The sequence below is a fragment of the Gymnodraco acuticeps genome, unplaced genomic scaffold, assembly GCF_902827175.1.
Source record: "Gymnodraco acuticeps unplaced genomic scaffold, fGymAcu1.1, whole genome shotgun sequence".
Classification (NCBI taxonomy): domain Eukaryota; kingdom Metazoa; phylum Chordata; class Actinopteri; order Perciformes; family Bathydraconidae; genus Gymnodraco; species Gymnodraco acuticeps.
The window spans coordinates 398,899-410,000 of NW_022989917.1; the positions used below are offsets into that span (position 1 = coordinate 398,899).

The following is an 11,102-nucleotide window of genomic DNA, read 5'->3' on the forward strand; positions in this document are numbered from 1 at the left end:
GTAAAATAAGTATTTGGTCACCTACAAACAAACAAGATTTCTGGCTCTCACAGACCTGTAACTTCTTCTTTAAGAGCCTCCTCTGTCCTCCACTCGTTAACTGTATTAATGACACCTGTTTGAACTCGTTATCAGTATAAAAGACACCTGTCCACAACCTCAAACAGTCACACTCCAAACTCCACTATGGCCAAGACCAAAGAGCTGTCAAAGGACACCAGAAACAAAGACCTGCACCAGGCTGGGAAGACTGAATCTGCAATAGGTAAGCAGCTTGGTGTGAAGAAATCAACTGTGGGAGCAATTATTAGAAAATGGAAGACCTACAAGACCACTGATAATCTCCCTCCATCTGGGGCTCCACGCAAGATCTCACCCCGTGGGGTCAAAAATGATCACAAGAACGGTGAGCAAAAATCCCAGAACCACACGGGGGGACCGTCAATGACCTGCAGAGAGCTGGGACCAAAGTAACAAAGGCTACCATCAGTAACACACTACGCCGCCAGGGACTCAAATCCTGCAGTGCCAGACGTGTCCCCCTGCTTAAGCCAGTACATGTCCAGGCCCGTCTGAAGTTTGCTAGAGAGCATTTAGATGATCCAGAAGAGGATTGGGAGAATGTCATATGGTCAGATGAAACCAAAATAGAACTTTTTGGTAAAAACTCAACTAGACGTATTTGGAGGAGAAAGAATGCTGAGTTGCATCCAAAGAACACCATACCTACTGTGAAACATGGGGGTGGAAACATCATGCTTTGGGGCTGTTTTTCTGCAAAGGGACCAGGACGACTGATCCGTGTAAAGGAAAGAATGAATGGGGCCATGTATCGTGAGATTTTGAGTGACAACCTCCTTCCATCAGCAAGGGCATTGAAGATGAAACGTGGCTGGGTCTTTCAGCATGACAATGATCCCAAACACACCGCCCGGGCAACGAAGGAGTGGCTTCGTAAGAAGCATTTCAAGGTCCTGGAGTGGCCTAGCCAGTCTCCAGATCTCAACCCCATAGAAAATCTTTGGAGGTAGTTGAAAGTCCGTGCTGCCCAGCGACAGCCCCAAAACATCACTGCTCTAGAGGAGATCTGCATGGAGGAATGGGCCAAAATACCAGCAACAGTGTGTGAAAACCTTGTGAAGACTTACAGAAAACGTTTGACCTCTGTAATTGCCAACAAAGGGTATATAACAAAGTATTGAGATTAACTTTTGTTATTGACCAAATACTTATGTTCCACCATCATTTGCAAATACATTCTTTAAAAATCAGACAATGTGATTTTCCTTATTTCCTTAATGAGAATGTTGTCTATTCTCATAATTTTGACTTAAAAACGTATGCATTTTTATTTGATTATTCTAAACATGCATTACACATCCAGGTCTTTTTCTTCTCCTAGCACACACAGTCTTGTCCTAACCTTTAACGTGCATCGTCCGAGCCAATCACTTTTAACTTTAACACAACAATTATAATAACAACCAGTCGCTGGGTCGGGTCTAGCTTTTGACCAATCACAGGGCTCAGCTGGGGCTTCCTGTCAGTCAACGTTTCTCTCTGCTGTTGTTGTTATTTACAGTGCGGTTAGAACAGCTACAAGAGAAAAGCATAAAAGAAAACAACAGCCTGGGTGAGTGCACATGTCTCTGCTCGGGGACTCTCGTCATCTCCGCCACCGTTTGTCTCACTAACTTCACTTCCTCTCCCTGCACTAATAACGCATGACAACTTCCTGCATGATGTCCACATCACTTCATTTTGCTCTCTGTTCATCCGTCTCTCTGTCTGTCACAGTGGATGTCTGGCTCTTCTCCTTCTGTTTTGGTCTGGTGGCTTGATGTCCGGCCCACAGGTTTCCTCCGACAGTTTAAGGAGACATGTGATGTCATTAGGGTCCCCATTAGCCCTCAGTATATTCAGTAAATTATATTAAGTCATTTGCAGAGAATAACTTATTTTTCCCTGAGTAAGATTTAGGAACCAGTAGACCTAGTATAAAATACAAGTAATAGTGCAGTGTTAAAAGAAGGATTGATTTATTAAAAGGCAGTTGCAAACAGAAAAGTCGTGATTTAAAAGAATTGAGAGTTGCAGGATTTGAACCCGCAGGAGCTGAGCCCCAGTACACGGGCCACCAGCTCTACCAAATGAGCCAGAGAAGTGTTTTTAAAGTATGTCACTAATCCATCATTTCAACTATGACCCCTGTGCCAAAGCCTTGTGACCTTTGAATGACAGGATGGGGATGCATGTTTTTAGGCAAATTGTCTCACGGTGGCTTTCTTGTTGGGGTTTCTGGATAATCTGGGTTGTTTCCACGGTTGCCAAACTGTCCACTACTTAGTTTTTTCTACCTCTGGGGAAAAAGAGCTTCTGGTCACTGATTGACTTCTTGGTGATTGAATGAAAACACTGAATAAGAATGCTGGAGGTGTCACTGCTCACTTTGCCACTTTGTAAAGGGACTTGCCGTCGTTTCCACTCGGTTGTGAACATGTGTTTTGGCTGGGACAAAATCCTATATATGTATATATATATATCTGATCTGGTCACATGACAGATGTGGACATTGTCTCCCACGGACCAGTAGAGGAGGCTGTGGAGGAGAAACAGAGCCTGCAGACCCCTGAGAGCCAGGAGGAAGACGAGGATGATGATGGGGACACTGACACCGATGATGGTGCATTTGGTGAAGATGAAGATGCTGATGGTAGTCAGTTTAATTATCATAATAATAGACATCTCAATTTACACAAGACACTGATCTTTGGCAGGTTTTGCTTCATAAAATGTACCTAAACAGTCCGATATAAAACAGCACAATTAGGAAGAAGTTTAAACTAGTTGGTAAAAAACATTGCTATTAAATGAATAGATCCAATAAAGACGAGAGTCCAAGATGTGGCTTTGTTTACCTTATTGATTGAGATGATTCCAGATGTATTTATTAATATAACTTGAGCTTATCCATTTATATATCTTTCTATTTTTAAAACAATGATGATAATTTATTATTTAATTTTTTTTATATTATATTTTTTAAGGTAAACCAAAACACCATGACCAACAAAAAAACCAAGATGCGATTTAAGCAAGGGAACCGTAGGTTTGGTCCTCCAGACATGTTCGATAAAGACATCAAACCTAGGGGTTACTTTAAAGATAATGTCAGGTGACTGCACCTACGTAACTCTGTGGGATTGTGGAGTCGATTTCACTTTTTTTTGACATCTTGAGTTTCCACTCAGACTCTGGAGTTGTGAGTTGGTCCTGTGATGCAGACACCTCTCCGGATTGATAATAAAGAGAGGACTGGATTGTTATCATGAAGTTAGGGTTTAACAGTTGGCCCGGTGATTTCCACATTCTGATGGTAATATGTGGAAGTCACTGAGAGACTCAGCTGTCTGTCTGCCTGTCCACGTGTTGTGGCATCTGTCCAGAAACACTGTATCTGACTTTGTATTTGTCTGTAAATACCTGCTGCCGTGTGTGGCTTTGACTTCCTCCCGCTCGTTTGTTTTTCAAGCATCTTTCTGTCCTTGCCGTTATCTATTTCTCTGCTACCCATCTTGTATCCGTCTGTCTTTTCCCATCGTGACTTCTGTCTTCAGCTCTTTATATCTCATCTTCTCCCAAAACAGGGTTGGGTATTTAGAGAGCTTTATTAAGATGTTTTTGATTCTGCTTATCAAATCCAGAATGTAATCAAATATGTATACTCGTGCATTGTCACAATAAAACAGACTTAATATCAAATGAATAAGTCAATAAGGGATGAAGGCTATACAACATGCTGAAACCTTTTCCCTGTAGTTTTATGTAATTATTCACTTGTATTAGTCAACTAAAATACCAGAGGGAAAACAAGGGAAAATTCAACGTATGTATGGTAGGATGGAGTATACTCATTTTTTTAAATAATACATATTTTTGAACTTGCAAGGAATTAGGACACAGTTAAAACTATAATAGATAAAATAATAATCAGAGGGAAATCTGCTTCAATAAACGATGCATTTTGTGTTATTTACATTTTTTGAATTATAAGATTGAATGAAATGTGGCATTGATGAGCAGAGTCTATAAAAACATCTGAACTAAATACCCAGCTCCACTCCTGATAGATATCTTAGTAATCTCAGTGCTCTGTGTTCCTATCAGACAACTGTCATGTTAACAACAGCGGAGGAGACTCGACTAGAATCCAACAGTTGATTGAATGTCCGCGTGAGTACACACGTCCACACCTGCTCTATGCTAAACACACACTCAAAGGAATATGGAGAAACACACACGGAAGCACAGATGCTGCCAGAGAAAGAGCAAAAATAAAGATATATGTTTTTTTAAATACTTGATTTTAAAACTCCGATGCTGATTCTCTTGGTTTTTATTTAACTGTCGAAATTAAAAGATACCTTTGTGTTTTTTTATTGCAAAAGGTACCTGTGATGAGAAATGCAGTCGGAATTGTATAATGAAAGGGACCCGTATGCTTTCTGGGGTTGTCCCTCTCCTGTAGTGTTCTAAAGGTTTGTCTGCAAAGGAGAACATCTCAAAGTTCCCTCAACATACTCCCCTGCCTCCATTGGACTCCTTTGTTTACTTCACAAACATAGTGACATCACTATGTAACACTCACTCTTCTATTGGCTAGCACTCAAACACATTGTACGCGACAGCTAAAGGGTAGGACATCTTTAAGCGATTGACCAATCACAGCAGAGCCGGCCAGCTAACCAATCAGAATTGAATTATGAAACCTGACATTTAGGATTATAGGTTCCTGTTAAAGATAGTGAAAAGGGAAAATGTATTTTCTCCTAATGTTTACCTAATATCTCATCATTTGGAGCACAATGGCCATTTTATTAACAAGCTTTACACATTTATACATTTTAACCCAAACTTTGTGAGAGATGTCAACTCAACATTTTGGCAGAGAAAGTTTTTCGATGGCTTTATGTTTTAAAAATGAATTTTTCCAGAAGTTGTTTTTATCAGTGAACTTCTGCACAATGTTAGTCAAATCTAGAGTTGAAGGAACACTGACATCATAGATGTTGAATTATAAAGTGAAACCTCCAGTAGCTCTAATGAATGTGAATATAATACATTTTTATTCTCAAAGCATAGAATAATTACACTCTAAAGTCTCAAGAGCAGCATCTCTCGGGAAACCATGTCCCCATTATTAAGAATAAACATAATCAAGTGTTCTCTTGAAAACATCTGAAGCTTACTGCAGTTGGTTATTGCGATATTGCCAGAAGTCTGGAGACATTGCTGTATTTGCCTAGAAATCATCTTTTCTTTTTTTATGATTCGAGTGAACCCACCCTTTAAAAAAACAGACTTGTAGAAATTCTTCAATATGTATATTTTGGTCTCATTGAACTTCTTGTCTAACACTCAGTGTTTTCTTTGGCAGTGTTAGTGAAATGTTGTTCTAACAGACTGTTGCTCACTCTGACTGGTTCTCATCTCAATCACTTTTCTTTTCTTCAACAGATATTCACACATTGCATATTTAACAAACCTCCTAGTTTCTCTCGTTGTCTTTCTGTTGCCATCCTTCTCTTTTGGTGCTTTCTTTTTTCATGGTCGCTTCTACCCAGAGAATCAGTAGATCAATTTAAATATGTAGTCTATGGGAATGTTCCATGGCTTGGTATATTTCTGATATCAGTTGAACTGTTATCTCTTCTTTTCTTTGTTTCTGACCAGCAGTTACATTTGTTATCAGCTGTTAGTAACATATGAGTGCTAATGCAACATTACTAGCAGTCCTACATCCTGCAACATGTAGAAATCCTACGTCTGCCTCCATGGGTGGTAGAGATGTTCTAAGTGGATGTTATTATAGGCTGAGATGTGTGTTGACATGTGCTCTCTAATTACTGACGTTGAACTGAAACTGTTTCAAACGGGAAAGAAAGCAGAATTCTCTTCTTTGCAATTAGAAAAACCAACTTATATGCAGACTGGCGGCTTTCTTTGGATCAGGAGGACTTGCATTCAGGAATAACATTTCAGATCATGCTTGTGGGGTTTGTTTATTGTAGTAGCATCTGATGAAAGAATATCTAGGCATCCTTTGTTGAATGATAGTGAAAGGTTAAAGCATCTGTACGTTATTTACTTTAATATGTTGTTATTATCCTGGACTTTTTGCAGTTCTGATGTGGCATTAAAGTACAACCATTTGACATTAAGCATACTTACTTTTTCTTGTAATACCTGGCGACAACAATTCTTTTTTTTGTGATGTATAGGATCAAATAAGTAATTTCAGCACAAAACTATCCAGGCACACATGTTTTGTTGTTGTTGTATTAGCAGGATGTCAAGTCGGTCTATTGGACTTTGGGAGTTTGGGACATATTTAAAAAGATAGAGGTTGTAATGTGTTGTTTCCTTACTCATTGAAATTGGCTTTATTCACTCATTCTTTCTTTTCCTTGTCTTTTCCCTGCAGCAGTCAAACAGCTGAAGGAGGCTGTATGTTCTTCCATCCACAAACTGGCCAACTTTGATGGTAAGAGCTCAAGACCTTTCTATTAACTAACATTAGAGATCAAACACATCCTTAATCTTATGAGACTGATTTCAAATCGATTCCCACATGGATGCTTTTATGATTATTTGATGGCAATGGATATTACCCTTCTGTTTTTTTACTTCGTTCAGTGTATTATCTGCTTTATGGGTGAGGAGATTTCATATCATTGTTTTGTAAAAATGCTCTCTCAGACAACATTTCAATGACTTATGTTGATTGAACAAAAATATATTGAATATTAAACATAACCTTTGAAAAAAATGTGTGTTTGTAGAAGTGATGGATGCCCACCTACAGAACAACCAGTCGGGAGAAGACGACATCCTGGCCAGCCCTGACCGACTCAAAGGTAGCTCACACGCACTCACACACACTCACACACTCATCTTGCATCATTTACAGTTTTTATATACATTTACATATTCTTTAAAAAAGACATTTCTTATTTCTATTCTTCCATACTTTGTAGTATAACGCACATATCTTTACAAGGTTGTTTATTTAAAAAATAAAGGCAATTGTAACGTAAGCCAATTTCCCCCCCAGGGATATTTATGATTTATTGATTGATTGATACCATTTTTGGTTTCGATGCAAACATGCTTCTTAAATGATATTTCGATTTTCACATTTGACAACATGAGGCTTGAAACATCCATAACCTCAATATATATTGAAACATATACAAAAAAACGATGTGGTGGATTGAATGGTTTACAGGTTTATGTTGTTAGGTATAAAATAACCCATAGACTTACCAACAATTATATTTCGGTTCCAGTTCTTGTTTATTACTTGTTTTAATTTAACATTTGAGAATATCCATAGGTATCTGGATTTACTAGCGACAGTGGCAGTGACTTGTTTTTTTGTGAAGTCACAAAGGGTAGAATCTGCTGACATGGAGACATCCTACTATACTGACCTTTGACCTCTGCCTTAGCTGTTGTAAGAGCTCTGACACTCATCCATACACAATGCTCAGGCTCAGCAGCAGCTGTGTGTGGGGGCTTTGAATCACAACACAAATTCTCTGGATATTCATATCATTTTTATGTTTTTCTATTCTTCTGGAGCTCTGATTACAAAAATGCCTCCCAAATCCTGTAATGTTAACCGCCACAACTACATGTCTGAACCCTTCCCAAACCTTACTCCATTCTAAACTTGATTAAGAACAAGTCTAAACTGTCCTTTGATAATGTGAGGAATAACCACATTTTCTCACTGCCAGTGTCTAAAAATCAGATTGAATACAGAAAAATAGATGAACATGAGCGTTTAACAGTGAATATACTAAAGCTGTGAAGCTAAGCTGCTGCTTTGTTGTTTCTGTTCCACCACCTGAACCCCGCAGCGCCTCACACACTGTAATCCAGTCCTTTCACTACACACACAAGGACACAGGTTCACATACGTGTGGTGACCTATTTTTCAATGCCTATCTATTTTGGTATTTTCTTCTTTTTGTATCTTTTGCTGGTTTTATACTGTTTTTCTACCAATGTTGTCCCTTCCTGGTTAACCTTTGTTTGTGTGTGTCCGTGTGTCCGCAGAGAACCAGACTGATGGCAAAGAGTCCGACATGTCAGACACTCTGAGTCCCAGCAAAGACCGCAGCAGTGACGACACGTCAGGTCAGTAAAACACAACAAATGTAACGTAAATCGAATTGAAGTCTCATCTGTGTGACTCCCTCTGTGTTCATTTATCATACTTTTCTTTCATTAGTTTTCATTTCAAGGTTTCTTTGCTGTAAAACTATCTTTTTTAAATGAATAATGTTGAATTTAGTCTGTCATGACTTCAACCTGGAATAATCATCACCTTTTTTTAAATGATGTTCTTGATAAATTCAGTAAGTAACTAATTAGAACCAGGCAGAACTTGCTGAAAATAAAATCCTGTTAAATGTTTTTTATTTAAAAAGAAATATGTCAATAAAGTCCCAAAAAAAGTATTTTTACCTTGTTTTTTATTCAAGCACTTAGTAAAGCTTGTTCATTCCTTTTTTTTTTTATTAAGTCCTCATTAGAAACAAATCATAACGAAAATCACCATGTGTGTTTCAGACGGCAACATGGACGACCAGGAGCTGATTGAACCTCAGAACAGAGGAGCGCTGCTCAAAGGTAACCATGGCAGCTCATCTCTGCTTTGTAGTCCTGCTCTGTGCTGCAACAACAAACAATGAACACCAAACTACATCACATTATCTAGTAATACACCAAACTCTCCATAAGGTAGAGCTGTTCAGTAGTGTTGATGCCTGCAGGTCCTTAAATAATGTTTTTATTTTTCACTGTGTTGTTTTATAGTATTTGATATGGCCATCACCCGTGCTTAGAGATTATTCTAAATGAAGACGATTTTTAAAAAAAGTTGATCTCCTCTGTGTTTTTGTAGCTGAGTTGAATCGGGCCGGGCTAGAGCCTGGAGACACAGAGCAGGTCATCCACCACCTCCACAGAGAGCTTCTGGACGCCCAGGAACTAGCCAACACCGGCAAGCAGAGATGTCTGGAGCTACAAGGTAATTCATGACGGTATATAAATATCCCACTACAATAAACACTTAAATAGTAGGTAGCAGTGTTCACCCAAGCTCTTATTAGGATTAGGATCCTCAAGTTCTTAGGCGCTTTCACACCAAGTACTTTTCCCAGGAATAGTTCCCGGAACTTTTATTTGCTGGAACTATCTAGTAAATCGCGTTCACACCGGAATAATCCCTGAGGGAGGGTTAGGCAAATGAAGCCGCTGACGTCACTTGTTCTTCTTCTGCTTTGGGTTTACTGGCAGGCAGCAAACTTCACGGCGTATACTGCCACCCGAAGTCCCCGGTCGGAAGTCCCCGGAGTTGGGGAAGGCTTCAGTAGAAGCTGCTGGGACTCCCAGCAGCTTCTACTGAAGCCTTCCGAGTAAATCACCAGAACGCCGACACCTCCTCATCTCCACCGCTCCCATGTTTTCTTTTGTGTTGCCATAAGTTAGTCTCTCTGCGTTTCTGCGCTGGGCTAATGCTAATGCGAGCAAATAAAATGGCGGCTTCACAGACAGTTTTACGGTGCGTGGTTTGCAATTCGCCCAGCCAATCAGAAATTGGAACCTTTTTCTCCCCAGGAAAGTGCCGGAAAGTTCTAGTTCCAGATATTTTTGGTGTGAACGTAAAATCCCAGGAACTATCGGAACTATTCATTACCAGAATGTTTACGTATTATATTACTCTCATTGTGCATCACGTGGCAACATAACGGTTTCATATATATTGCTAAATGAAATCTAAGCAATTCAAATTATTTAATGAGACTTCCACTGGACCCCACAACTCACGTTATAATTAAAGCAATCTACAAACATTAATACATAGAAATTCAATGACACGTTATACTCTCTGTGTCTGTCTGTAGCTCTGCTGGAGGAGGAGACGAGGAGTAACTCTAGGCAGACTGAAGAGTCCACCAAACAGATCCAGTACCTGCAGAGTGAGTGTACACACACACACACACACACACACACACACACACACACACACACACACTGTCTATTAGGTACTATACACCTGTGTGTATTTGTTTGTGTTTTAGCTCAGCTCGGGAAGCTGCAGGCCGACATGGAGGGGCTGAGGGAGCAGAGGGAGAGCACCATCTGCACCACCCGAGAGGAGCTCTACTGCGCCCAGGAGGAGGTACCACTCCACCTCATAGCCCTCTGTCACCTTTGTGACTTCCCTCTGATTCCTCCTCTCATTGTCCCTCTACTCGCTCTGACACTTCTCTGACTCTTGATGATTCCTGCCAGTCTTTTCTTACTCAATCATCTGACTTCCTGTTGCTCCATGTCAATCCCTTTTCCCTGACACCACCGACTCCTTGACTCCCTTTCCTCTCCTACTGACTCTATCTAACTTCTAATGGAACCTCCCATCTCCTTCTTTGATTGATGGCCAGCCCTTCTGTCTACCATCTGATTCCTCATATCTCCTTTTTCACGCTTTTCTTACTTCTCTTTTGACACAAAAAAGAAACCCTCTCTTATTCAGTATGAGACACTATTTCTATTCTATTTTATTTGTATTACTTGCACTATTTTAACTATTTTGTCTGTTTTATTATGTTGCACATTTGGAGGAGCCCGTGACCTAAGATGTTCATTGACATCTACCCTGTAGCTATGTACAAATGACAATAAAAGCCTTGAATCTTGAATGAGACCTTCTGTCCATCAGTTTACTGTATATTTCTCTCAGATGACATAACTGACCGATTCGTGTTTCTGCCCTCAGATTATTGTCCTCCGGCACGCCATGGAGACGGCGACGACGGAGCGTGAGCGGGAGATCAGCGCCCTGCAGGCCGACCTGGGCAGCGTGCGCTCTGAGCTGGAGCGCTGGAGGGACACGGCCGGGAGGTACGAGGGGGAGATCAGCCGGCTGCAGGAGGCCTTCACACAGCAGCAGCAGCAGCAGAGCTCCGCCACACAGCTGCAGGGTGAGCACACAGCCCCGTGCCTACACTAACACTGTCATTAAAACA

At 40.3% G+C, this 11,102-nt stretch overlaps 1 protein-coding gene across 1 annotated transcript in view; it reads left to right on the top strand.

The window, feature by feature from the left end:
• Positions 1-11,102, top strand: part of slmapa (sarcolemma associated protein a) — a 77,420-nt gene that overhangs the window by 57,680 nt on the left and 8,638 nt on the right. The window contains exons 12-22 of the mRNA XM_034209834.1: positions 1,583-1,633; positions 2,564-2,713; positions 4,168-4,233; positions 6,485-6,544; positions 6,843-6,917; positions 8,125-8,205; positions 8,641-8,700; positions 8,975-9,100; positions 9,978-10,052; positions 10,155-10,255; positions 10,853-11,057. Of these exons, the coding sequence (XP_034065725.1) occupies positions 1,583-1,633; positions 2,564-2,713; positions 4,168-4,233; positions 6,485-6,544; positions 6,843-6,917; positions 8,125-8,205; positions 8,641-8,700; positions 8,975-9,100; positions 9,978-10,052; positions 10,155-10,255; positions 10,853-11,057 (1,050 nt within the window). The remainder of the gene's footprint in view (positions 1-1,582; positions 1,634-2,563; positions 2,714-4,167; positions 4,234-6,484; positions 6,545-6,842; positions 6,918-8,124; positions 8,206-8,640; positions 8,701-8,974; positions 9,101-9,977; positions 10,053-10,154; positions 10,256-10,852; positions 11,058-11,102) is intronic.